The sequence below is a fragment of the Cygnus olor genome, chromosome 2, assembly GCF_009769625.2.
Source record: "Cygnus olor isolate bCygOlo1 chromosome 2, bCygOlo1.pri.v2, whole genome shotgun sequence".
Taxonomy (NCBI): Eukaryota; Metazoa; Chordata; class Aves; order Anseriformes; family Anatidae; genus Cygnus; species Cygnus olor.
The window spans coordinates 155,278,104-155,304,660 of record NC_049170.1 but is presented as its reverse complement, the minus strand read 5'-3'; the positions used below and the strand labels follow the sequence as shown (position 1 = coordinate 155,304,660).

At 39.0% G+C, this 26,557-nt stretch overlaps 1 protein-coding gene across 3 annotated transcripts in view; it reads left to right on the top strand.

Moving 5' to 3' along the window:
- The window catches only part of FAM135B (family with sequence similarity 135 member B), a 206,780-nt gene that overhangs the window by 153,552 nt on the left and 26,671 nt on the right, over positions 1 to 26,557 (top strand). For 2 of the 3 annotated variants that reach the window (XM_040547332.1, XM_040547334.1), the window contains 2 exons: positions 20,172 to 20,325; positions 23,373 to 23,422. In XM_040547332.1, coding sequence (XP_040403266.1) covers positions 20,172 to 20,325; positions 23,373 to 23,422 — 204 coding nt within the window. The remainder of the gene's footprint in view (positions 1 to 20,171; positions 20,326 to 23,372; positions 23,423 to 26,557) is intronic. The other variant, XM_040547333.1, reaches the window with a different exon arrangement.

Below are 26,557 nucleotides of genomic sequence, written 5' to 3'. Positions count from 1 at the left end.
CTGGTGCAGTGCTTGAGAGGAAGACTTAGAAGTGCAGTCCCTTCGGCATCAGTCTGTGTACAAGCAACTGTATCTGCTCCAATGGTCTTACAAGTTCTCTGAGGATCTGACAAGCTTCAACAATGTGACAAACAGAAAACAATGGGATGAGTTGTTGATAGAGAGGTGTCAATATATGGTTCTCAAAAGCCTTCCAGTGAATACCAATTGTCAAAGCTTTAGCCAGTATAGACAAAACATTTTTTGGAGCTTCATGGATAAGATAAGGAAAAAATTTAGAAGTCCTTTAATACAAGAACAAACCCCCCTGAAGTTGTCTGGACTTAAACATATATTTAGAATTTACACTGCAGTGTTTTGATGGGTGGCAAAAAATAAATAGTTGCTGGGTAGAATTGGGTAATGCTTGAAGGAAGGAAGGGCAAAAAGTTGGAGTAAAACCCTGAAATCAGAACTACTGTATTTGCAATCTATCACACTTAGCTTAGCGTTCAGTTTAATCTGTTTTTCTAAATCTAAGAAGTCCTGAGCATTGGAGTGTTTGCATGCACAGAAGTTAAATAGCCTATCTGAATCAAGCCGGCTTTAGAGAGAGCCTTTATCACTTTAAATGATCAGACAGCAATAGCTAAGAGAGTTGAATTCAGCTATTAGGTACTTTGGAAAATGTGACTTGGGCTTTTATGTTCTTCCTACTTAATGTTCCTGATAACTCTAAAGAAATTCTTCAGCCAGTAAATCGGTTACTACCTTAGTAATAATTACCACTTTGACTGCAATGTTTGCATTCCAACTGTATGCTTTTGACCATAATGACACCTTGGTATGCTAGGCTCAAGACTGCTTATATATTTTGTAAATGTTAATTCCTTAATTTGTAAGGAGGGTTTGTGAGAGGGAGCAGAGCTACAGAATCATCTAGGTTGGAAGAGACCTCCAAGATCACTGAGTCCAACCTCTGACCTAACACTAACAAGTCCTCCACTAAACCATATCACTGAGCTCTACATCTAAACATGTTTTGAAGACCTCCAGGGATGGTGGTGACTGAATCACTTCCCTGGGCAGCCCATTCCAATGCCTAACAACCCTTTCAGTAAAGAAGTTCTTCCTAATATCCAACCTAAACCTAACATCAAACCTAAATCCTAGCAGCACAGCATGATGTTTGAATGGGGCTGGGTGCATTGATGGTGTCTGTTCACTGAGACAGTACCATCTCCAGGTAGCTGGGTGTGTCATGGAGCGTGTTAAAGAGCTGCAATATCTTTCACTCTGCAGCCCCTGACTTCCAGTAGGACAGGGAGGTTGGAATCAGATGATCTTTAAGGTCCCTTCCAACCCAAACCATTCTATGATTCTATTATTCAACGTGAAAGAAAAGTCCACAAGGTTTGCAGAGGCATTATATGTCTGCTCATTGATGAACCCCCCCAAGAAAATCATTATCATCTCACAGGTTTTTGTTAGTTCTTGGAGCAATCTGTAACTCCTGTTGGAACCAGCTCTACCCGTCATTGGAGGAAAGTGTTGATTGAAGCAAGGGTAAAGGCCTCATAAATAGGACAGAGGGGTTCCTCCGAAGCAGTGTTGAGTCTTGTTTCTGGGGGTGGTAAAGCAATGTTTCTGCTCTACATATTATGCTTTCTTGTAAACAAATACAGGTTGAGTCTCCAGAGCTACCAGTCAACCTCCCCTTTCTCATCTACTAAACTGACTAGAAATATTTTATTTAAAACCATAAAATGATGGCCTGCAGAATAAATGGTAAACTACTCATGGCTCATGAAATTTGATTGTCTTTAAGTGTAAATGCCTTGAAGGCTGGAATATGTACTATGCATAATACAGGAGGTATCTACTCAGCTACGAAAATGAACCTGTGAAAATATAATACTTATGCAAATTTATACAGCTCCAGCTATTCAAAAGTTCCCTGTTTTGTTGCAGTAAATTATAGCAAATTAATATAATTGCCTTAAAGTAACATACCCAGGAAAGTTTCTGATTAGCCATTACTTCTGTTTCAGTGTTAAAATAGAAATTGTGGATTTCTGAAGTGATAAAAAGGCCTGTATATTGTTTTATAATTGGCTTTGCAATTTGAGGTATGTTTGCATGCATGTCAAAGAGGTATAAATGATTCATTGCCTGAGTATGTCATAAGTGAAGACTTCAGCAATGCAGCATAATGACAGCATTAGGCATTGAGTTGGTTTTTGGCAGCAATAAGCATAGAAACCACATCCCCCTATGTCAAAGAAAACAGAGACCAGCCATATAGCACGCAGGCTCAAGCAGAGCAATTCTTGTGAAGACTAATTATTTGCAAGAAGGAAGGGGTCTGTAGCCAGGCTGTAAATAATCCTTTTGGGGTGTAGTTGGCTGAAATAAAGTAATACTCCAGAAAGAACAGGTTTTGAAATGTTGCTATGAGAAAAATCCAATAGATCTCATTTGGTCACTTTGAAAACTTGAATTATGTGAGTGATGGAATTCTCGGAGCCACAGAATTATCTTCAGCAAAATAGCTGGGAAAGGAATGGAAATTGATTTACAGCAAACCTTGGAGTAGGATCTTGCAAAAGATCTTATGTTCATTGTTTTTCACAACACAAAAACAGACAAAATTCCATGAAGTTGAAAAGTAGCATATTTAGAACTAATAACAGGATTTTTACCTCCAGTTTTATAGACCCTAGGATAGCCAGTATAACACATAGCTGGAAGGTGCTTGTGTGAGCTTAGGACGGTTTGCCGCGATTGTGAAAAATGACTGCACGTTCTTCAAAAACTATGGGCACTGCGAGGAGTGCTGCATAAACCCGTATTTGGGCATTTTGAGATTATGCCTAAAGGCATGCAATTTCTGAAATTGTCAGAGCTTAATTTTGGGTTTTCTTTTGGTTACATCTGTCTCTCCTGTGAGTATTTGGCAGTTAACTACAGCTGGTTCTAAAACACAAGACTTGTTGGGCTTCAGTTCTGATCCAGTTTGACAGAGCATATACAGAACAGCATATTTTGCCCACACCTTTGAGGGAAAATGAGAAGTTGACTGTGAACCAAGTAGAAAGAAGGGGATATGCAAGAACATTTGCAAATAATAATAAAAAGTAATAATACTATCAATAGAGACTTGATTGCTTCCCACCTGCTCATGACTCATAGAAACCTATTTGGTAATGGTGTGACTGTATAACAGACTGGAAGAAATAATAAAACAAAGAAATTTGCCTTAGTAACCAAAAGTTAGACTGCTATGTTAGACTGCTAAAAAAAAAAAAAAAAAAAGGAACCCATAAAGGTTGAAGTAATTTGTCACTGCCAAATGGCAAGTAGATATTTCCTCTTTAGCCATTGTTTGACAGTGTTTCTAATGTTAAAAGCTGCCAAGTTTAGGAAGAGATCTGTAGTGTTGTGATTGTTCTCATTTGCATCTGCATTTGTGAAGAAGCTAATTAGCCTGCATGCAGCAATAGCCCTGATTATGGAGATTTCCACACTGAACTCTGGGCAAGGCTCTCAAGTAATAGCTTTGGGTGGGCATGATTGGCTCTATCTTCCTTTTCTCCTTTAAGACTCTGTGTAATTAAATACTAAAACAACCTACTGAGAAGCTATTTTCAAATATCCATTATGAAGTCATTTCAGAGGCCAAGCTAGTGGAATTAGGAAGAGAGGATCCAATGTGATTTCCAACCATAGAAGTGGACTGAAAGGCACATGGTTCAGTTCGTAAAAGTCCTGTGCATAGGCAGGAATGACAACATATCACAGATCCCAAGAGGATCATGTCCCTCATCCCATTCTATTAAAATAGTTCACAGGCTTTGTTGGTTGCTTATTGTCACCATCTGGTGTTGCAAGACAGTAGATATATATTCCCCACAGCTCATACCAATGGGTCTCTGGGTCTTGATTAAAGTATGGCTCAGACCTGTAGCTTCATAGGGAATGTAGACAAATGCTTTAAGGCTCAGAGATCCTGTTCCTCCTACCAGTTTCTTCGTCTTTTTTTTTTTTTTTTTTCCCTGTCCTGTCTCTCTGAATTCTAGGTTTCCCAAGAAAGGGAAATCTCTCGCTTTATAGTGTGTGATATTTGAATATTGGTCCTCAGCTTTTGCTTCTGGCAGCATTGAATCAGTAAAGGTCTTTTCTGCAAAATGTTGAACTGCCATGAAGAAATTCATCATCTCATACAAGCAGGAACAGCTTTTTGATAATCTTTTTGGTATCCTTTCTGAACTTTTGTCCTACCTGGTTTTATTTTGCACAAATTTCAAACACAGTCATCTCAGTGGTATCTGAAAGACAAAGGTTATTTCTTCTCTTAAATCATACCATTCATGAAAGAGGAGACATAGAAACAGCATACTACTGCTTGAAGTAACCAGCAATCCATTTCCTCCCACTTCTTGTTACACATCTTCCAATGTGAGATTCCAGTCTTATTCTCCTAATTTCTCCTTCCCCATAGGTCCAGATCCACGTCCACTTTATCACCAACGTCCCCACTCAATAGCTGTGGGCTCTTTTTTCCTCTGCTCAGCTTGTAGGTAATGCTGATAGGAGTCCATAGGCTTCCCCTTTCAACTCAAATACGTTTATCTAGAAAGTTAATGTTGTGTATCACTTGGGCATGACTTATGTACCACCAGGGTCATAACTACCAGAACTTCCTGGCTGACAGCTTTTCATCACCCTCTGGAACTGGAGTATCATTTTCAAAATAAACAATTTCTAAGGCTGCAGTAACACTAAAAATCCATCCTTTATCTTATGGCAAGTTAGTGCTCTAGCACTGGAAGTAATTAACTTTTCCTCCCTCTATGAATATACTTGTAGCTGAGTAAAGTTTTACTTTAAGGGAGTAGCAGGGTGCAAAGTGTCTGTCCTTTTTAGGTTTAAAATGCCAGCCTTGTGTGCTGCTGTCTCAAGGTCTTAATGCAACTCTAGCACAGTTTCTTGGGAAATTTCACAAGGCTCAAGCTAAGTTTTCATTGTTATGCTCTGCTGAATAAACAAAATCAAATCGGTTGCTAGAGGTGGACTTCTCTAATGGAACCACTAAGTTGATTTTATACCTCCTCTTTGATTTTATAGCCTCCTCTTCTCCAGACTAAACAACCCAGTTCCCTCAGCTGCTCCTCATAGGACTTGTGCCCCCGCTCCATGTGGGGTCCCTCCCACGGGATGCCGTCCTTCCTGAACTGAGCCTGCGGGGGCTGTCCACAGGCAGCAGCTCTTCAACAACTGCTCCCACACTGCTCCGTCCCACGGGGTCCATCCTCCAGGAGCAAACTGCTCCAGCACGGGTCCCCCACGGGTGGCAGCCCCCCCAGACCCCCTGCTCCTGCGTGGGCTCCTCTCCACGGGCTGTGGCTCCGGGCCGGGGCCTGCTCTTGCGGGGGCTCTCCATGGGCCGCAGCCTCCTCCAGGCCACATCCACCTGCTCCACCGGGGGCTCCTCCATGGGCTGCAGCGTGGAGATCTGCTCCATGTGGGACCCATGGGCTGCAGGGGGACTACCATTAAACCATGTCCCAAAACACCACATCTACACGTCCACACAGATGATAGGATCACCAAGTTCAGTCTACCACCTTTGTGGGAAACAGTGAAACAGGCATTTATTACAGTAGGTTGGAAAATATTTTCCATAGGAACATCCTTTCTGCATCTTATTCTTTATTGATTCCCATATTGAACATCATTATGGCATGCTGTTTTATGTTAACTGATTTAGCACATGGTTCTTTATCTAGCTTCACAACACAAAGAAGTTTAAAGTATGTTTTAATTCATATCTGTAGTTCGTTAAGAGGGTATACAAGGTCTGTTGTGGTGCTTAACTGATAGATCTTGACTTGTTAAAACAGAATAATCTGATAACTCGCAGTCATTCTTAAAACTGCCTTAGGGAAAAAAAAAAAAAAAAAAGTCTTTCATTTCACTATGAACAAGGAAATTATTTCTGAGTTGACCTAACATGTTCCTTTTTCCCAGTTCTGGCACTGAACTGTAAAATCAATTATTCCCATAGCTCTAGTCACATGTGAACAGAGATTCAGGCCGGAAGTCACTCTTTCTCTGGCAGTGACTGGCACTATTTAATAGAGCCTGACATTTTTAGATAGGAAGCTGTGGTCTCCACTATTGCTTTTATTCAATAAAGAGCATTTCAGTGACCATTTGCTCTGGCTCTGTGCATCAGAAAGCAACACTGAGCCAAGTTCTTTGGTGCATGCAGTATGATACAAGTTCTGTATGTTTAATAGCATATTGTGCCAAACACTATGAGAGAAATGTCATGTGCAAGAAAACTGTTTTTCAGTAATATGTTTGTCAGCTCCCAGCCGGTCTACATGCCAGTACACGAGCAGACTCCAGTAATTCTGCTACTTTGGCCTTGGCCACATATGGGGAATGATCATCTAGGTGTGGATATAAGGGCAGGAAATCTGTCCAATTCCACCTTTGCCATTCTCAGGCGTGCACATCAGGGCTACTACAACCCTGTGCTCATTCAAAACCTCTTACCCCTGAGAAAGCTGACACCAAGCTAAAGCAGAATGATGCCAGCTCACATCCTTTAAAAGTTGCTCAACAGATATTTTCCTCATGGCAGTTTTCTTCTGTAAAAGAAAACACAGAAAATTCTCTCTTACCTTTAGATAATTCCCTTCCCTTCCCTTCCCTTCCCTTCCCTTCCCTTCCCTTCCCTCCTTCCCTTCCCTTCCCTTCCCTTCCCTTCCCTTCCCTTCCCTTCCCTTCCCTTCCCTTCCCTTCCCTTCCCTTCCCTTCCCTTCCTTCCCTTCCCTTCCCTTCCCTTCCCTTCCCTTCCCTTCCCATTAGTAACCTGCAGTATGTTGTTGACTCAACTTGATGATAACACCACAAGTATGGAATACACAATTTTAAAATGTCATTGAAACAGCCTGACAGCAGTGGATATGGAAGACGTGTATGGTGGAGAGGAAGGTATAAAACCCCAGAGGTGTAAGTGCCAATTCTGCAATGAACACTTTACTTCTATTCTTCTGGAGGTGTAGGATCTGTTGATATTTTTCAGTGTCCAGTTCATATAGCTGCTGAGATCATGTTAAAGCATGAGTCTGTGTGATGTTCTGAAACAGAACATATAACATCCAAAACAACTCCTTGAGCCTCCACATAGGAAGAAAGAATAGATCAGTCCCCCCTGGAAACTGAGACGCCCCTGAGAGAAACCAGTCACCCACAGCTGGTGGGTCTATTCCATGCCACTAGATCTCCCAAGCCTCCAATAGATCTGACTGTATTTTGAACATTGTTGACCCACTCTAATATATATATATATCTTAAGAGTGTAGTTTAGAAACTGAAGAGAGTTTGAGAAAGTGCTAACACATTTTCTTATTCAGCAGATTATTCTCTACTTGTTTATAATGCGTTATACCATGAACATTTACAGTAGGGAAGGTAAAAGTGCTTGTTTCCCTCCATATGCTATGAAGGGAAACTAGGGTGATTTTCTGAGCTGGAGATGCTTACAGTCCAAATGTAAAATGGAGATATTAATCTCATTCTTCTTATGTGAGCAAAGTGGGAGATGTGTTAGAGCTATGGTAATTGCCACCTAGGTAACTAATTGTGATCTTTTTGAAACAAAAGCACGCAGATAATATACAATATTTGGGTACACTTACTCATTCATTTAGTATCAAGCAGTAAATGGTAGTGGTGCAAAGGGCAAAATTCCTTCACCAGATGTTAATCTGCATGAGTACATAGCATAAGACCATCTCCACTGTAGCCAGAGCAACAGCTGGACGTGTCCTTCCCTATTGCTATGTGTAAAAGTTGGGTCAAAACATTTTTTGTACTTTCTGTTGGCCTTAATGCAATTTCTAATGGTACAATTTCATTATGTCATTGAATGGTCTCTCTTATACGTGTGAGTGTGTACATAATGTGTGGGAGAGACAAAAAATATGCTAACAAGTTTCCTTTTAAAACCTTACTGATTTTGTTTGCTGCCTGCAGTGATGTGTTAAAACAAGGCAGTTCTTCAGCTCAGGGGTCCTTGTTTGATCACAGCAACAGGAGTGGATTTGCTTTTCTTATCTGTTGGTAAGCAGCACGGACTCTATTTAATCAGAAAGGACACTAAGGTTCTTTTTGATGTCTGCACTGTGTTATTTTGCTTAGGAGGTCTGCATTCACACCATATATATGTGTGTGTTTGAGAATATTTATAAATATTAAATTTGGAATTACATATAGAAGTCAGCTTTATATATATATATACATGTATACAACTGTCTATCTGTCTAAACTTTCTCTCTCTCTCGGCATTAGCATTTATGTTCACGTTGTTTGAAAAATCAACCACTGCTTTTTTCCCATAAAATAATTATTCAGTACTGCTGTACCATCTCCTAGCCAAAGATCCCGTCAGAAAGCTTTACTTCAGAAAGCTTTACGTCTTTATTTCCTTTACTTCAGAAAGCTTTGTGAGTGTTCCCTAAACCAGACTCTTAATACCTACAAGATGAAGATATGGATTAATATGTGTCATTTTCATACATATGTCTAATGGAGGGAAAGGAAGGCATATGACTCTTCTTGTGCCAGATGATTCAGTGCTCTTCTTGGAAGAAGTATGCCTCTTGTCAGACACCTGCTCTAGCTTTCATAAGACGTCTTCTCGGGTGCTTAATTTACTGCTAGAACAATTATTTTATGGCTTTCATTTTATCCAAAGTGATGTATAACCCTAGAGTTCACGTGGAGGAAACAATTTTTTTCCTTATTCATCTTCAGCAGAATTTTTTAAGACTTCTTTGTATGTTTTTACATGAAGAGTCATTGTGACACTGCTGAAGATATGTTAGGATGTAACTTGACTTAGGCAGTCTGCCTAGGTTTAATTTTCAATGTGATACAGGAAATAGATTTGAGATAAGCTGAGGAGACTTCAGAATTTGGTTTTATTTCTATTGAAATGAAAATCAAAAATTATAAAATGTACTGTAAAAGAAAAATCTGAAAAAAAAGAGACCTGTGCATAGAAGAAAAAATTTTGTTTTGCTTTACACCTTTAAACTGTACAATTTCCTACAATTTTAATATGATTTTGACCAAAAAAAAAAAAAAAGAAGAAAAACTAGCCAGAGGCTTTATTTGAAATGAAAAAATCAAAATGTTTTGCTTTGAGAGTGTCAAAATGAGACATTTGGAAATTTGTCAGATTTTTACTATTTTTTTTTCCTAGAAAAACTTTATTGGAAATCAATGTGATCTTTGTTGCATTTTTTTTTTTTTTAATAGGAATTTAAGAATTACATTTTTAGACGGAAATTTTCCTATCAAACACTTTCTTGGACACTTCATCTTTCTCAGACATTCATTTTCTCTGCCATTCTTAACTGAGAAACTACAGCTTGTGTTTTTTAAGTGTCTTGTAGTATTGAAACCCAGAGACACAACCGTTAGAACTGACCAGGATAATTCTCTTGTAACTGTTCAGATGATGGCTCTTTTTCAAGCCTGATGATTCCTATTTTTCAAGGGTCTCAAATTAAATACTTTCTTCATGCTAGCTTTTGTACAAAGTGTAAATTATCATCAAGTCCGACTCCAGTCTTAAATAATTTTTCTACTCTATTGTCACCCCAGTGGTTTGGGAAAGTAACCCTAACTTTTAGGAGTTAATAGAAATGTCAAATTATACCTTGTATTATGAAATACCAACCAACATTTTCTTTCATAACAGATTTCTCCCCCAGATAGGATCAAGTTTTTTGTATCGTGCCCTTTATTTATAGCCTAAAGTCTTTCTGTTAGACCAGTATTTTATGTCCCTTTTCTGTTCTAGTTGCCCATTTTCCCTATGCTTAGGCACTTAACATATTGGAAATGTCTTCCTATCTCTCAAAGAAGGCTAAACTCAGCCACCATGTAGAAAAACTTCTGGAAGCACTGTCATACTGACATACACAGACAACCTGCTAGAATATGCTGTGTTTGCTGAGGAAAACAGGCAAAGAAAAAACATTATCTCACTAGAGCATCTGCAAGTTGGTCACTATGGATGTTGATGCCTTTGACCTCTGAAATGCTCTTGAATTTGCCATTATTTTTTTTTTTTCACTGTCTGGCACAGGAATCTATGCTATTTTTTATTGATGAGTGAATGAATGGGGAAGACTTGTTTCTTTTTGTTGTTGTTGTTTTCCATAGCTGAATGGAAGTGTAAATATACATGTATGCATAAATTTGTATATATGTATAGTTTTTTATGCGTATATTATTATTATTTTTTTTTTTTCATGAAACATTTTCATTAAAACTACTTCTTTTTAATTGATTGAGGTTTTTTTTTCCCTTTTGAATTTCATTCCTGCTATAAGAACCTCTTTGAGGCTCAGGAGAAGGCATTCCCCTGCATCTTTTGTCTTTTCTCGGAGTTCAGTTTAGCATATTTACACAATACTCAAGACAAAAGTAATTTTGACAAGCAACCAGTTTTGGTAAATGGGATAAGAACTTGCCCTCCTCCCACCACTGGTTCATTGATGAGGCACTCTGTTGAAGTTGTGGGAATTTTACATTTTTCATTCCCAACACTGATTTAATTAACAGGGATATATCACTTCTCCCTCAGCATGCATAGTCTTGTGTGCCAGTTCAAGTGAAAATGAAGTTCTTTCTCAGTGAGTGTAATATTGGTTTCCCAGAAAGAAGTAAAACAAAAGAATATTGAAGGAGGGGGAGAAAGGAAGGTCAGCAGAAATGAAAAACTAAAATAATTTTAGCCATTTGGTAAATCTGTGTTTGCTTACCGTCTTTTTGGAGGGGTAGATATAGCAGACCTTCTTTTTTTTTTTTTTTTTTTTTTTTCAGTTGGGACCTCTGTCTTAACTACAATATAAGTAATATTTTTAATTATTATTATTCTATATGTTTTTGGAAACTAAAGTTATGCTTCTGAAAGCATTTCTAAGCTTCTGTAAAATAAAGCTTTTTTCACATTGGTGGCAAGAACTATGAATTATGTGATAAGTGTGATATGAGGATGAAGTTCAAGTTCATCCTATAATATAGTATAGGGTAGTATGGTGCTAGGGCTGTGACTGTTTGGACACCCGGAGCACTTAGGATTTAATAGGCACTGGAGGTCCAAGACCTCCTCATCTTGTTATCTCCATGAATGAGACAACAGATCAATGTGAGAGAAAGTGGTACCGCCTAGAAGCAGCATTTGTCTCAGTGGTGGAGGAGCAACCTAGGTGGGAATTTCAGGCTGTCCCAGAGATTCCCCTGGGCTAGTCTCAGACCTGTTGACTGGCACTACTTGTGTGCTTTGGTATGCTAACAAATATCCTCTGGGCAGTCCAGCTGTCCCAGAGACGGCTGGGAGGTTCCTGCTGCAAAATTGACCAAAGGTAAGGTATTGTGGGTTGTCAATAGGTGCTATTCCTGCAGAGGCAGAGACAGTCAAATAAGATGGACTTTCATAAACAGTTGAGGTATTAATAAAATACTTTGTATATGTTTTAAGACAAAATAAAAATGGATCGTGCATGTGCTGGAGTGGTCACACAGGATCATGGCCCAGTGAGATACAGGAATTCATCAGAACAGCAGTCTGGGAAGTCTCATCTGATCCAGCTGAGGATCACTGTAAGGCATCTTGCAATGGAAATTCAGGTCATCATCTGGATGGCAACCAACTGCTCTGTTCAGGAGACTGGATTCCCATAGAAGTGTTAGCCGATGCAAAGTGTCTAATAAATTAGGCTTTTGTTTTTTAACAAACACTTTGCACATATAAATGTTTGTGAAGCAATTGACAGCAATAATATAACTGACATAATATGTTGTGTAATATAACTCCTAGTTCCCTTCCTGTTGATTTTTGTGATCCTTTGTGATTTTTTTATTGTTTATTTTTTGTTTTGTTTTAATTATAAAATACGAATCTCTCTCTTTGTCATGTATTTTCTTGCATGTGAAAGTATGCTTCTGTCCATATATATCAGCCATGTTCCTAATGACCAGAAATCACCTTTTAATCCTTTCTTTTTTACAAATATAATAATGAGGTGTAAATATAATGTATTATTTCAAACTGTTGACTATCATTTCTCTTCAAACCACCAGCTGACAGGAGATGTCCTATCTTAAAAAACAGTCTTTAGAGTAGAAATGCAAAATCAGTGGTTTCTCAGTGGTTTCGAAGCTAGACCAAAAATAATATGCCATGTGACAAATATGGGTATGAAGATGCAGACACTGTGCTCTCAGAGACTGCATTCATCTTGGGGTGCTGACTTTTCTTTCCCTGTTCCAAGCAGATATCTCAATCTTTGCCACAAATAGGCAAGGTGGGCTAATACTGTCTGCTAATGAAAAGCTGCTGGAGACCACCAAACTCGTCTAATTAGTCTGCAATGGCTTTTTAGTATCTCAAAATTCTTGATAAGCAATTTGAATTTGAATCTAAATTACAGAACGCTGTTTTGAATTAGATTAAATATAAAGGGTCTAATTTACCAGCTGCTAGTGCTATTGTTGAACTTTTCACACAGTTAACATATTTTGTGAAATTAATACAAAAGAAATACAACTTAGTGTATATAACAGAGCATAAAATCCAGTTGGTGTCTTTTGATATTAGGTGGATTTGGTACACTGGAAGTGGATATCCACAAATTGTTCTCTGCATTACAGTAATGAATTGGCATGAACCTTATTTAATTTGTGTTTGTTTTTCTCAAGTAATTTTCCTTTCTCTTGTTATAAAGGAAAAGTACATTTATAAAGTAATACACTGTAATTATAGGAGAAATCTGTTGACTGAAAAGAACATTACATGGGACACATTCATTTTAAAGGGTGATTTATTTGAATATATTTAACAGGGAAGTTGTCAAGAATGTTTTGTTTGTTTGGGGGTTGTTGTTTTTTATAGGCTATTTTATTTGGCTGGATAAACCCTAGAAGAACCTCTTAGAGGACGGATGGACAAAGGACAGTGAGAGTCCAGTATCAGGATCTAGCTTTGCAGAACATGGTCAAATTGAACAGAAAGCTTTGCATTTGCAAAACACTTAGCAGGTTTTTGTTTGTTTGTTTTTTAATCTGGCATTTGACTAGGTTTTTCTTTATGTCACCACATTCATATTCTATGATTCTATGATCATGATTGGTTAAATGAGAAAAGGACAGATTAAGGCTATATGTACATTGTTCTTCATTGCACCCTGCAAACATACATAAGTGATATATCTTTTCTGATATAATGTGTACACCTAGGTGCTCACCTGATCTTTTAGGAAATTTTTTTTTTCTATTTCACAACTAATAACCAAGGAGCTAGGAAGTATTTTATATTTGCTGTCACTACAAACCACCGAAAAATCAAACCCTATGCGTTGCCCGAACGGTTCTTGAACTCCAGCAGGCTCAGTGCCATAACCACTGCCCTGGGGAGCTTGTTCCAGTGCCCAACTGTCTTCTTGGTGCAGAACCTTTTCCTAACATCCAGCCTGAACCTCCCCTGTCACAGCTCCATGCCGTTCCCTCGGGTCCTGTCGCTGGTCATCAGAGAGGAGAGATCAGCGCCTCCTGCCCTGATTTCCCTCTTGAGGAAACTGTAGTCTGTGATGAGGTCACCCCTCAGCCTTCTTTTCTGTAAGCTGAACAAAACAAGTGACCTCAGCCATGTCTCACCCTCTAGACCCTACACCATCTTTGTTGCCCTCCTTTGGACACTCTCTAATAGTTTTGTATCCTTCCTAAATTGTGGCGCCCAAAACTGCACACAGGACTCAATGTGACGGTTCATCAAAAAGATATTGGCAATCGATGGGACAACTTTATTATTTATTTATTTATTTATTTATTTATTTTTCATTTGGGATCAGTACAGCTGACGTCCTTTCACAGATCACAGGAAAAACAACTCAAAGCAAATCATTGTAGTCTGGAATTATAACCATTATTTGCAGTTCTTTGTATTGTCTTCCTGACTGCCTCTTTTTCTATCATCTCTTGGCTTTCTTGATCTATTTTGCCTCTGATGCTGTTGGCACAATAGAAGTCATACTTTTCTCTGCTGTCAGTACTAGTAGCTTCTGTATCATCATCCATCACTGCTAGCAAAGTACCTTTAGGTGGTAAGTCTTGAAGTGAAAATTTGTCAGGCATTCATTTGCTCCCAAAGTTTTCAGAAGTAGAAAAGGGCAAAAGCCAGAGATACAGTCTACTATTACAGACAGAAAGGGTCTTGGAAAAGGAAGACAGCCCAGATGTATTTGCAACTAGCAAAGAAAACTCTATCCTTAACTACAAACTAATGAGATTAGAATAACAGTAGGCCAAAGGAATTAACTTAAAATGCGTTTACCAAGGAAGCTAATGTGTAATTTCACAATGGATTTTACAAGCTCAGTGCAGTCATCATGCTTTGGGCAAGCTGGGATTGTTAGCTTCAATATTTGTTTTAATATGAGTTGCATCTTAACCAGAAGTTTTGGAGAAAAAGATGTCTGTCCTCCCAATCCAATAAGCCCAGAGTTCTGAGCACTTTGTAGTTATTTAATGGGTCAAAGCTAGTGCTTTTCCTGACTTATTTTTACATCACTGTTTTTCCTTAGAATAACATGTACTATGTTTTCTACTAAACTTGATTTGTTAGTGTTGTAGTGTGGAGCCCTCTTCCAGGCTATAACCTAGTGGACCACCTAAATGACACAGAAGAAAAGTCAATTCAAATAGAGAATGTGGAAGGTATTCAGTCTTCAGACCATCCCAAAGGAGGGCATTTCCTGACATTTCTCAGCTTACTGAACAGTGACGGATAGACTGTTTAGCTGCAGCAGTTTATAATGGCCTCATCTGACAGATGCCTGCCATGCTTGGGTCCCCAGCAGATGAGGATGCACAGACCTTAGCTCATGTTAGCTAAACTGTCCCTGAGGTGGGTTTAATAATCTCTCTTATGTTCTGCTCTGCCTCCTCTGTGTGTGTGACAACTTTCTAAGCAGTTTTGTGAAGTTGTTGAAGGACCAGAGATTTGGAACTTGGTGTCTTTTTTCCATCACGGTCACTTTCCACCTTGACACGATGATTTGTCAAATTGGGATGGATGTTCCCATTAAACGACAGGATTATGAAGTCAGTTGCCACTTAACAGAGTTGCACCAGAATGCTTCAGCTTAGTGTTATGGCTTCTTAATAACGCACGGCGTGGCCTACGCTGTGTCTGTTTGGCATCGTCTTGAGTTGCAACTGTGCAGTGCTAGTCCTCCTATTCAAAGATATTCTGAGAGCACAGCACCTTTCTTCGGTACAGATATTCCTCCTGGAGAGAACTGTGACAGGAGGATAAAGGAGATCTGGGAGTAACCTCTTCAGGCCTCTATGCACTCATGTATATTATCAATATCTCACAGTACTTTTTGAAGAAATACACTTTGATGCACAGCAATGGTACAGGAAATTTGACTCGTCTGTTGAGGTCTTATTCAGTGCTCCTAATTATTACCATCTCTGCAGTGTAGAATATGTTACCAGTTGTCCTATGTTTCCTTCCTTTAATGTGAAGAAATGGCCACAATTAAATTCCCTGATTTTAGATGTCATTTTAGTCATAAAAACAATAATTCCACAGCAATGTGTTTTTCTTCATCAGTTCTCCATCTCTCAAAAGAGGTTGTAGCTCAGAAATACATATCTGTGTTTGCTTGTGTGAGTCCTTCTCTCAGAGCCCAGGACTTTCTTAATTTTGTCTGCTTTCAGTGAAGATATTTGACAATGTTTCTCCTTATATGTTTTCTCTTCAAATGGAAGGTATAAAGCAGAAGCTTTATTTCTGTGAGAAATACTCCAGGTTAGTTTTCCCTTCACCATACTGCTTCATATTAGAAGATGGTGCTCCATTAAGGAGGAAGCAGAAGCAACAGCTTGTGTATCATCAGTATCATCCTGCATATGTAGAAAGCCAACATTTCATCGGAGGACTGCACCACTTGCTAGCCATATTTCTTCCGTCTGAAAACAACTCCTTTACTGAAAGGAGGATCCAGACTGAATTGTATAGAGTATGGCTGAAATGGTGGCAAAGGTTCTGCTCTTTTGATTTCACAGGACCCTAGAGCTCGGAAATGATTAATATGGAGGTGGCTTTTCTCTATTAATATAGAAACAACCTATTCCACCATACATGCACTCTTGCTATTCATACATACCCTCCCTCCCCCAAAATGACATAATTACTAGAGATGTCTTTAATAAATAAATTAATTTAGGTTGGCACTTATACTATTCATGTCACAGATTACTAGGGCAGTGACTCCAGATGCTTGCTGCTTTTGCAGTGTCTCTGAAACTAATTGGTCTGGGACTTAATGTTAGAGGATCTTCAGAAATATCTGACCTTTTAAATAGAATTTCGGATTCACGCTAATCTAATTTATTTCCTGAAATCCTGAGTAAGTCCATAGAATTAACTGACAGAAATGATCAAAAGTGGATATGGACAGGTAAATTCTTCTCATACTTCTGTCTACAAAAGAGAAAGTACAATTTCAGTCCTTCTTACAAGCTGATACATTTCAAGCTCTCAGGTGTGTATAACAGTGCTGCCAAAAATGGCAAGTCTTGGCTGCATCCCTGAAAAGTGGTCACTGGAGGATGCAAATAACCTATGTCAGCAACACCAGTGAATGTATGGGACAAATGGTTATCACAGAGTCACACTTCAAGTCTGACGCATAAGAATTACTTGCCTCTTCTCATGCCTATTAAGGGCAGCCTTGACTGCCACAACTACATGACTATGGAGTTTAACATCCTGAGATTGCTGATCAAGTTAAACAGCAGGATTACAAACCTTCAGAAGACCAGATTTTGGCCTGTTCGGGGACTTTCTTGTCTGGATTCCTTGGGAAACCACCCTGGAGGGCAAATGAGGCCCGAGAGTGCTGTTTAATCTTCAAGAGCAAACTACTGAGACCGTAAGAACAGCCCATTGCCAAGCTGGATAAAACCAAGTTGGAAGGAGCAGTCACTACAGTGGAGCGCAAAAAGGTCTGCTGCTCAGGGTGTCCTCAACAGGCTGGAGAAATGGAGCAGTAGGAAGCTCATGAAGATAACCAAAATAAAATAAAAAATCTTGCATCTAGGATGAACAAACCCAGGGCAGTAGTGCATATCAGTGGCCAACTGTCCCCAAAACAGCTCTGTGAAGATGGTTAAACACTGGAACAAGTTGCTCAGAGAGGTGGTGAAATCTACCTCCCTGGAGATGTTCGAGACCCTGCAGGACACAACACTGAGTAGCCTGATCTGATCATAACTGTTTTAAGCAGGTAGTTAGACTAGATGCTCTCTACAGGTCCCTTCTGACCTAAATTATTTTATATTTCTACAATAATGACCAAGTTCTATTGCTAACATATAACATTGAAAACTATTTTTAATAACAGTTCTTTCCCCATTCTGTGTTTTAATACTGTGTAAATCTTTGCAAAGTATATCCTCCTAAACTCCCATGCTCTGCAAACTGGTCCATCTGATCTGTAAGAAGTTTTATTAATTCAGAAAATTTAAAAAGCACCATATGACTATTAGGCAAACACTAATGCATTTAAAACAGCTAATTAATAAGGATTTTTAGTGTCTTTAGTTCACAAATTTTTGAGCCCACCTGCAGTTGTGCTTTCTTATTACTTTTTCATTTTAGTTTTAAACAACAATTTAAGACAAGAAAGGCTGAAAACAGAGCTATCAAAATTTAGACTTGCTCGACAATACTGTGTTATAGTACTGGTATGAACTATAAAATTATCTCCCATTGTTCCTTCTGCTTGTCAGTGTAGCATTTAAATTCCAGAACAATTTCTGCTTAAAATTCGGCAACGGATTATAAAACAGGACATTTTTTTTGTGACATTGTGTATCAATCCACATCAGATTTTCTATTATTCCCAGCAGCATTTCTGTATGCTGCCTTTTTTGTGTTTACCATGGTGAGAGTAAAATATAGATTCATGCTGAGGCTGGAGTTTTTGAAACCTTCCAAGAACAACCAACTCAGTCAATTATCATTAGCCATTTCTCTAAGGGGCCAAGCTGAGCAGCCTCAATTGTGTCAGCCACAGAACACAAGTTAACATCTTGACATTTTACACAAGAAAGTTGAGGAACACATCCCAGCTCAAGCTAAAAGCCATGAAATACAGTCTTTATTGGGGGGACTCAAAGGGAGAAAAACAAAGGAGGTGCACTGACATGTAGTTGGAGTCTTCACTGTTCTTCCTGGAGGTGCATAGCTACTGGGGATGTTGGCTTAATAAGAACCCATTACTTACTGTCTATAAAGACAATCCGTACCTAGCAGGGTATGTAGGAATTGTATTTTTTCCCCATAAATATCAGCAGTGGAGTAACCTGCAAATTGTTCATGTTTCTCCATAGATAGACAGTGGGGAAGTTGTGTCCTGGTGCCTTTGTACAGCTCATATGCTTTAAAATGCACATCTAGATGTATGCTCAATTTACCTAATGTTTCATAATGATCAAGGGAAAAGTACCTTGCTGTCTTTCTTTGTCTTCATAACCCTTGCTCTTCATGCAAAGCAGATAAATTAATCCTGTGTGGTTGTTGTGGATGAGTGATGCACTTCACTGGTAAGAGAGAAGCAGCAATATGTTTTATTGATATAAGATGGTGATTTAATGAAGTTAATGGTAAATTAAGACTGGTTTAAAAAGACTCAATGGCAAGGTATGCTCAGTTATTTACTGCATAGAGGATAGGGTCAGATGATATTGTCAAGGAGAGCCTCCCATTGAGTTATGAGGTTCAGAATGGACCCTTTTGCTTTTCAAAGGAGTTTGGGTATCACTGGATCCAATCTTAGTCCCAGACTTGGTCAACAGTTTATGTCTAAAGGACTATGTGCACAATAAGTCTGAAATGTAAGTTTGCAAAGTTTCAGCAAGCTGTTAGTCCCTTACTGAGGATCTCTAATACGTGAGGAATCTCTCATCCTCAAGGAGTAATCTTGAGAGGTGCCCCTACTCAAGCAGAGATCCTAGCAATCCTAACATACAGCCCACTGACGTGTAAGGGAGCTCAACGGGCTCTGGGCTGCCCCCTGTTTATGGGGTAAGATAATGGGCTCAGTCATATTTGCATACCAACCATATTTTGGTTGGCACATGCTCAATTAGCCCTTGGCTACCGTGTTGTTATCTGTCTCCTCAGAGTCCAATCTGAGCTGTCTGCAGACATCATGACCCCCACTGGTGGTTATCACTTGAGCAGGATCATGGGTGAAAGCTCAGGTGTGTGGGGGAATACATCATCACACTCCACCCCGTGACTAGAGTCAGTGGAGAATCAAGAACCAGCTATAGCCATTGACTGCAAGTGCTCACAGACCTTTCTGCCGCACCATTTCCAGAAATTGAAAGAGGATAGCAGTGCCATGATCTGATGAAAACCGCTAAAATTCATCGTTCACAGAGACCTAGGAAATAGAGCTATTACTAACAGTTGTCATAATATTACTTGCACCTCTCCTTGAAATCCTGGCCACAAAAGCACAGTATAAGAAACAGTTTTATTTTAAAGTCTGAACAGTGCAAATTGCAAATATAAATTATTTCTAGAAGTGGTGCTTTTGATGGAACTGAAAACTTTTGATCTAGAATGCCTTATTGTAAACTCAGCTTATGTTCTAAGTGTAAAGAAGTTTGGGATATTTTTGTATAAATGTGCTGTGGTCTGTCCAATGACGTCTTTTCTCGCAAGAGAAGTAATAAACCTGATGTTGACCCTGGAGGACAGAATAACTCATAATAGTGAAAAAAATGCAGATGGTATTGCCATCCTATCTACTAATAAGACTTATTCTGTCCTCATTTTAGTTTCAGTATATATGTGACAGCATTCCTGGGACCTAATAGTTTTGATATGGTTTGAGCAAAGCACGCACAGAGAATGAGACAGTGTTATGGTTATATGGCTAGGAAGTAGATCTGGTAGCCAAATGCTTGGTTAGAAGTGAAAGACAGACCACAATCTGATTTTTGTGGAAATTTGTAGGACAAATGGAGAGCAATAATTGTAATCTCTGTATTTTTCTTTTCTTGATACTTTTGTTATACAGGGCAGCTTTTATGTCCCATCTGAAAACTGCATGCAGCATGCATACAAATGGCATAAGGACCTCTGTCTTCTGCTCTTGAATGCTCAAAGAGGACTTCACATGTACTACACCCTCATAATGAAGGAGATTCCTGATTTACCACAACTGAAGTTGGGTAAGGGAGCAGACATTTTAAATCACTGAATATAGACCATTGCTGTGTTTTCAATACATATTTTAGTACTAAAATTCTTGGGCTGTGTAGAGATTTTAGAGGATTTTTCTCTCTCTTTCCTGATTAGTGTTTATTTTGGCACACTGTTAAACACTAATGCTTTCTCCGCTTATGAAAATCCTTTTATAGAAACTGAAGGTTGCCTGATGTGTAGAAGAGTAAAATGTTCTGATAAATTTATCAGAATACTTGCCTCTAAATGATATTTGGACTCCATTGCTTTTTGGAGATTTTAACTTCCAGTTCAAAATCACCATGAGATCTAGTGAAGACTTTAGTAATTTTTACTCTCAACCAAATGTGTATTTTTTTAAACTGAAAACAAAAATCTGAAAGGTGATATGAATGTTTTTGAAACGTACTCTCTCCCTTATGCTTTACAATGCTCTTCTCTGCCCATATTATAATTACATCTTGCTCTTTAAAATCATTCTGCTCTTCTTCCTAATTCATTTGTTTAAATAGATTTTCTAGATTTTTTGGCAGAAGCATTTTTAACTGGTCAGGCCTATTGGGTCCAACATAGAAGTGTTGTCTGGCTGGATTTGCAGGACAGAGCTCAGTAATTTGTGTTTAGTCATGTTTGTAATGACAGCATGAGCTCCTGTGAAAATGAGGAGCATCCCTAACTAATTCCTGCTCTCCCACCTGTTTCTTTGAATTTAAGGCATGTGTCTCATCTGTGTTTTCGTCTCATTGTACATCTGAATGCACATTTTTTCTAAGTTAGCAGTTTGTTTTATTTCAGGGATAATTATATTAAGAGAATTGATTGCATTGGGCAGCAGATTTAAAAAGGGAGGATAAAATCGTTCTCCTTTTTTACTGTATAGGTACTACATGCACTTTCAAATATAATACATTATTCTGTACAGACTTATGAGCTTAATAGCTTCTATTTTCCACTTTATGTTTTGTTCCCTGATATATATTTCCACTCATGGGAAACCTGAAACTCATGGGATGGGAAGAGCACATACTGTGTTATTCAATTCAGCTATGAGGAAAAAAAAAAGAAAAAAAAAAGTACAGCATTTTTATTTGCAGTTTATGAGCTGTCAAACAGAATTCAACATGCAACAAAACCCTTGCTTCAGGCATCTTGGTTATCAGGCACATTTTTAGATGATTTGTATTTTACCTTGACAGGCTTATAGACTGGGAGATGGCAGAGTTACATATGGTTGGTTGACCACAACTGAAGAACAGCCCCAGATATGCACATATTGGCTTTCTGAATGCAGTTGACTTAGTTTTCAAATGACTACTAGTACTGAAGCAGGCACTTAATTTGCAAATGTACTTGTTGTAATACATGCAAATTTACTAAATGCAAATACCCTTTTTAGCTGCTTGAGCAGAGCACTCTTTGCATCATTTTATTCACAGCCTGAAAATCTACTGAAGATTTGATTTTAAGGCTAGCCTTCTGAGGCTTGTTGCAAAGCACAGAAAAAATCATGGGGTATAAGATTTACCCAGGATGATGAATATCAAGACAGTTTTTATATGAGACAGTTGCCTGGACTGTCCTTACAGTCACCGGGGAGAAACAGGCCCATTTGGGACAATAAAATGTGTTATCTGACAAGTGGTGCTCTCTACCTTAGGATGACATGAACTGCACCTTGTACTTGCTCATTTTTCTGCACTGGCCAGAAGAATAATATAAATGACTCATTCAGTTTTAGACATCTATATTTGGTGAAATTAATCTCGTCATAGGTTTCTAAAGATAGTTAAGATAAATACAAGACAATAAATCTCCTCTGCGGACTTTCTAAATTCCTTTTTCTAGCCCCCTGAATAATATATTAAAAAATTAATAGTCTAGTTTAGACTTTAAAAGTGGAAATTGTTGTCTCCCAAATTTTACCAGCTGAGGAGAGAGATTTTTGAGGTGTTACACATCTCACGCTGTCCTCTTAAATTCCTCAGTATTATTTAAGAAGAATCACTTGGGGATTGGGGAGGGGATTGGTTGCTTGGTTTCTCTGCTTTGTTTCTTTCTGTATACTACTAGAAAGTTCCACATTGCAAAATCTGGCTGTCAAATTTGGAGAGCTGATTTATGTCTTCTCCTGCTTTATAGTTTGTGGTGCATTTAATGTGGAGAGTCCCTATGCTGGATTCTCTCAGGGCTATATCAAAGCAATGCTGCATGGTCTAGGGGTGGTGACGTACTTCACATTCCACAGGGTGATGCAGAGATGCTCAGTCTGTTAGCAGTCATACATGTAGGGCGTTTAATACATGGCCTCACATAGCATGATATGGAGAACCACCTATTGTATATCATTTGCCCACATTTTGCAATGGTGAGATAATATTGCATTTAGGTCAGGAATCGGCCATAAATCACAGAATGGTTAAGGCTGGGAGGGACCTCCGGAGTCCATCTGGTCCAACCCCCTACTCAAGCAGGGACACCCAGAGCAGGGTGCCCAGGAATGTCCAGGTGGCTTTTGAAGATCTCCAAGTGGGGATATTCCACAACGTCTCTGGGCAACCTGTGCCAGTGCTCAGGCACTGCACAGTAAAGAAGTGCTTCCTGATGTTTAGACACAACCTTCTGTGTTCCAGTTTGTGCCCATTTCCAGTGAGCACCACTGAAAAGAGCCTGGCTCTTTGCAGCCTCCATTCAGGTGTTTATATAGATTGATAAACACCAAAGCCTAATAAGCAAACTTCTACTAAGGGAGAGGGTAGACAATGAAAAGCCCTGGAATTCTGTCCTCTACATCCTAACAACCTTCCAGAACATGTGCAGGTTTAACGGTTTGGGTCTGCATAAGCAGAAATTGTAGCTGTACCTCTGCAAGTACAAGGTGTATCGTGGGGGGGGGCCACATCCGAACAGAAACTTGTCCATTGGCAAAGAACATCAAATGACTATTCACTGTGTGACTAAACAGTAGAGCTTTAACATTTCACACCTAATGTTCTCAATCCTGATATGTTTCTTTCTCTGTGTTTCTTTTCCCTAGAAGAGCTTTCCACGGAAGATACGTTATCTCAGCTTTGTACAGAGCTGCAGGTATTTTCTTCAACAGAATTGGTCTGCTTTTCACAAGTCCATTTTTCAAGTGCACTAAGAAAGTACAATCATGTATCAGAGTGGGGAGAGAGGGAATTTGGTGCCAGCAGAAAGTTTGCTGAATGTTTCTTTTTCACCAACAATTTCACATAATTTTGATTATTCACTTACATAATGTTTCTGTCACTTTTAACGACTCACCAGCTGGATTGCTTTAGGATCCTTCAGTGATCCTAGCCCTGAGTGTCAAGAGTATGCACAAAAAAATGATTTGGGGGTAGGTTGCAATTACAGCTTTTGTGCTGACAGGAGAAAAGATTTTTTGGCAGGCTGTGCAGCCACATTTTTTTTTTCAAATAAAAACACCTAAATGTGTAGGGAGGCTCATGGGAAGACACAAATGATTTTGGCACAGTGCAACTGAATTACTGTCTTGAATTACTTGAATTACTGCTGCGTTGGCTTCAAGTGAGACACAGGCAAGTCATCAAGGTTGTCAGGAAGAAATGCAAATGGCAGTTGATCACTGGGGAAAATGTTTTATAATCAGAGATCTAATAGTTTTGATTTGCTCAGGTTATTAGCAGGAAAACAACATAGGGAAGAAAGACAAAATAACAATTAATGAAGGGAATTTGAAACCAAACCGAACTGCGAGTACATTTACACTACAGTTACAAATGGTAAGCTAATGTTTGTCAGCTGTGTGTGAAAAATGTTTGAAAAGGCAAATTTCTTAATTCTAAGTCATAAGTTGGATTCTTTGAAATAAATTTGATTTCATTTAAATTTGATTTAGAGAAACCTAAATTATGGGGCTCAACTCAACTAGATTGCAGAAATTTAGAAACCTTAAGTGTATATGGGGTCAGACAACACTCACTAGAGACTCCTTAGGACTTATTTTTTATGAGTCCAGCAAAGTCCAAATTGGCTTGGCATACAACAGAAAATGTCAGCCCTATTTTTTTTGTATTTTCTAATTCCTGTCCAATTCTTGTTCTCCTAAGAAGCTTCTTGACTTGTTTTGCATGGCCTTATTAGTAAAGCCAGATTGCCCTGACTGTTTTTTGAAAGCTGCCTGTAACAGTGTAGCAGCAGATAGGAGAACACAACAGCTAGAATGGCTTTGGGTTAACAAAAACAAACAAACAAACAAACAAAAACCAACTATGATTTTCCTATATGCCATGAAAATATTTGGCATTAGCATCCTGGAATCATAACTTTCTATTGATAATTTAATGATTAAGACAGTGAATTTGCAGACTCATAAATGTTGAGACCCCGTACAATATTGTTGGGACCTAGAGGCAGCACTGACCATCTCTGCAATGTACGTGCAGAGGTTGTGTGGACCTCTGTATGGTGTTCAGATGAGTATTGGCAAAGCTCTCCCTGTATTTTGCCTCTAGGAATATGTGAACTCAAACCATTTCTCTTCAGCAGAAGAGCAGTCATTTATAAAGGAAGAAAATGCTATTAAAACCATACAGAGAGAAGCCTGTGGGGTTAGTTTCCCATTACCACTGTGTTACCAGAGTCAGGTCCGTTTTTAAAATTAAATAAATACAAAAGAAGGGAAGAAAGTGAGTTTTACCCTGTTTTGTATTCAACCCAAGGACACAGCAGATATTCAAAACGAGAAAATGGAAGGACAATATTTTTTTAATTGTGTGATTAATTTGTAAGCAATTGAGCAAAAAATAATTCCTCCAAAAAGCCTTCTAAATGTGTTTTGCATAACAGTGTAGTTAAAACCAGAATACCCTGAGTGGGGTTTGAAAAGTGCAGTCATGATGAACTGCTCAGCAGCAAGTACTTGAGCAGAATAGCCAGAATCATATTTGGTGATCATTTTAATTGTTGGGCTTTGCTTTGAGGAACTGAGTCCTTGGGAATTAACCTGCATTGCAAGGGCTGCCAGGCTCTTGCTCTGTACGTGGCAGGAAAATTCTCACAATTAGGAGTAGGCATTGCCTGCCTTCCTTTTTTTTCCTTCCTTTTTTTTTTTCCTTCCTTCCTTCCCTCCTTCCCTCCTTCCTTCCTTCCTTCCTTCCTTCCTTCCTTCCTTCCTTCCCTCCCTCCCTCCCTGCCTCCCTCCCTCTTCCTGTCTTCCTCTCTTCCTCCCTTCCTTCCTTCCTTCCTTCCTTCCCTCCCTCCCTCCCTCTTTCTCTCTTCCTCTCTTCCTTCCTTCCTTTCTTCTTTCCTTCCTCTCTTCTTCTCTTCCTCTCTTCCTCTCTTCCTTCTTCTTATTCCTTTCTTCTTTCCTTCCTTCTTTCCTTCCTGTTCAAAAGGTTAAGAATCAATAAACTAGAAAAATAGCCATCATGCCCCTTGTCCTAGTATGGCTTACATTAATAATTCATGTTCTTTGAAGACTCTGCTTTCAGTCTTTGATGTAAGAAGTAGCTTACTGGCTAAATTTCAAATAAAAATAAAATTGAGTACAGAAATAAAGAAGTGTCCTAACTCTGCAAAGAGTGATATATGGGGAGTATATTTTGTTTAACAGCATTTTTTCTCTGGTACCAGAATGGGTACTGGAGCTTGTGACATTTTGGACAAATCATTAAAACAGAATAGCACCCAAATAGAGTAAACTCTGACAGTATCTGTGGTTATTATCCATACATGCATCTTCTCTGTTTCTGTCTCACACAATTTGCTTTTAATCATGACATTGCAGTGTCACCAGACTGAAAATTAACTGCATAATAAACGGTGCAAGAAATAAGCAGGCTTTCAACTAGACTGCAGTTCTAGCCAAAAGAAAAAAACAATAAGACCTGGCCAAGAAAGAAAGACTTCCTGTGGTATTATTTATGGCGTATTTCTGGAAGTATTACCTGTTTCATGGAGGCAGGTAGGGTCCCTAAGAACAGACGCAGTCTCAGTTGCCTCTGTGCCAACCCAGTGAAGGTAAAATGCAATGCCTGTCTGTTGTTGAAGAAATTGTCAAACTGGGGGGGGGGGGGTGGGGGGCTGGGGGTCGGTATGCAGAGACTTTGCTGCTGATCTGCACTCCTTAGGCTGCCGTGGTTCAGTGCAGAATTGCAGCTGGGAACACCAAAGACCCCATCCCATCCCTGTGCGGGACAGAAGCACCAGCAGACTCTGTGTTGTCTGTTTGCA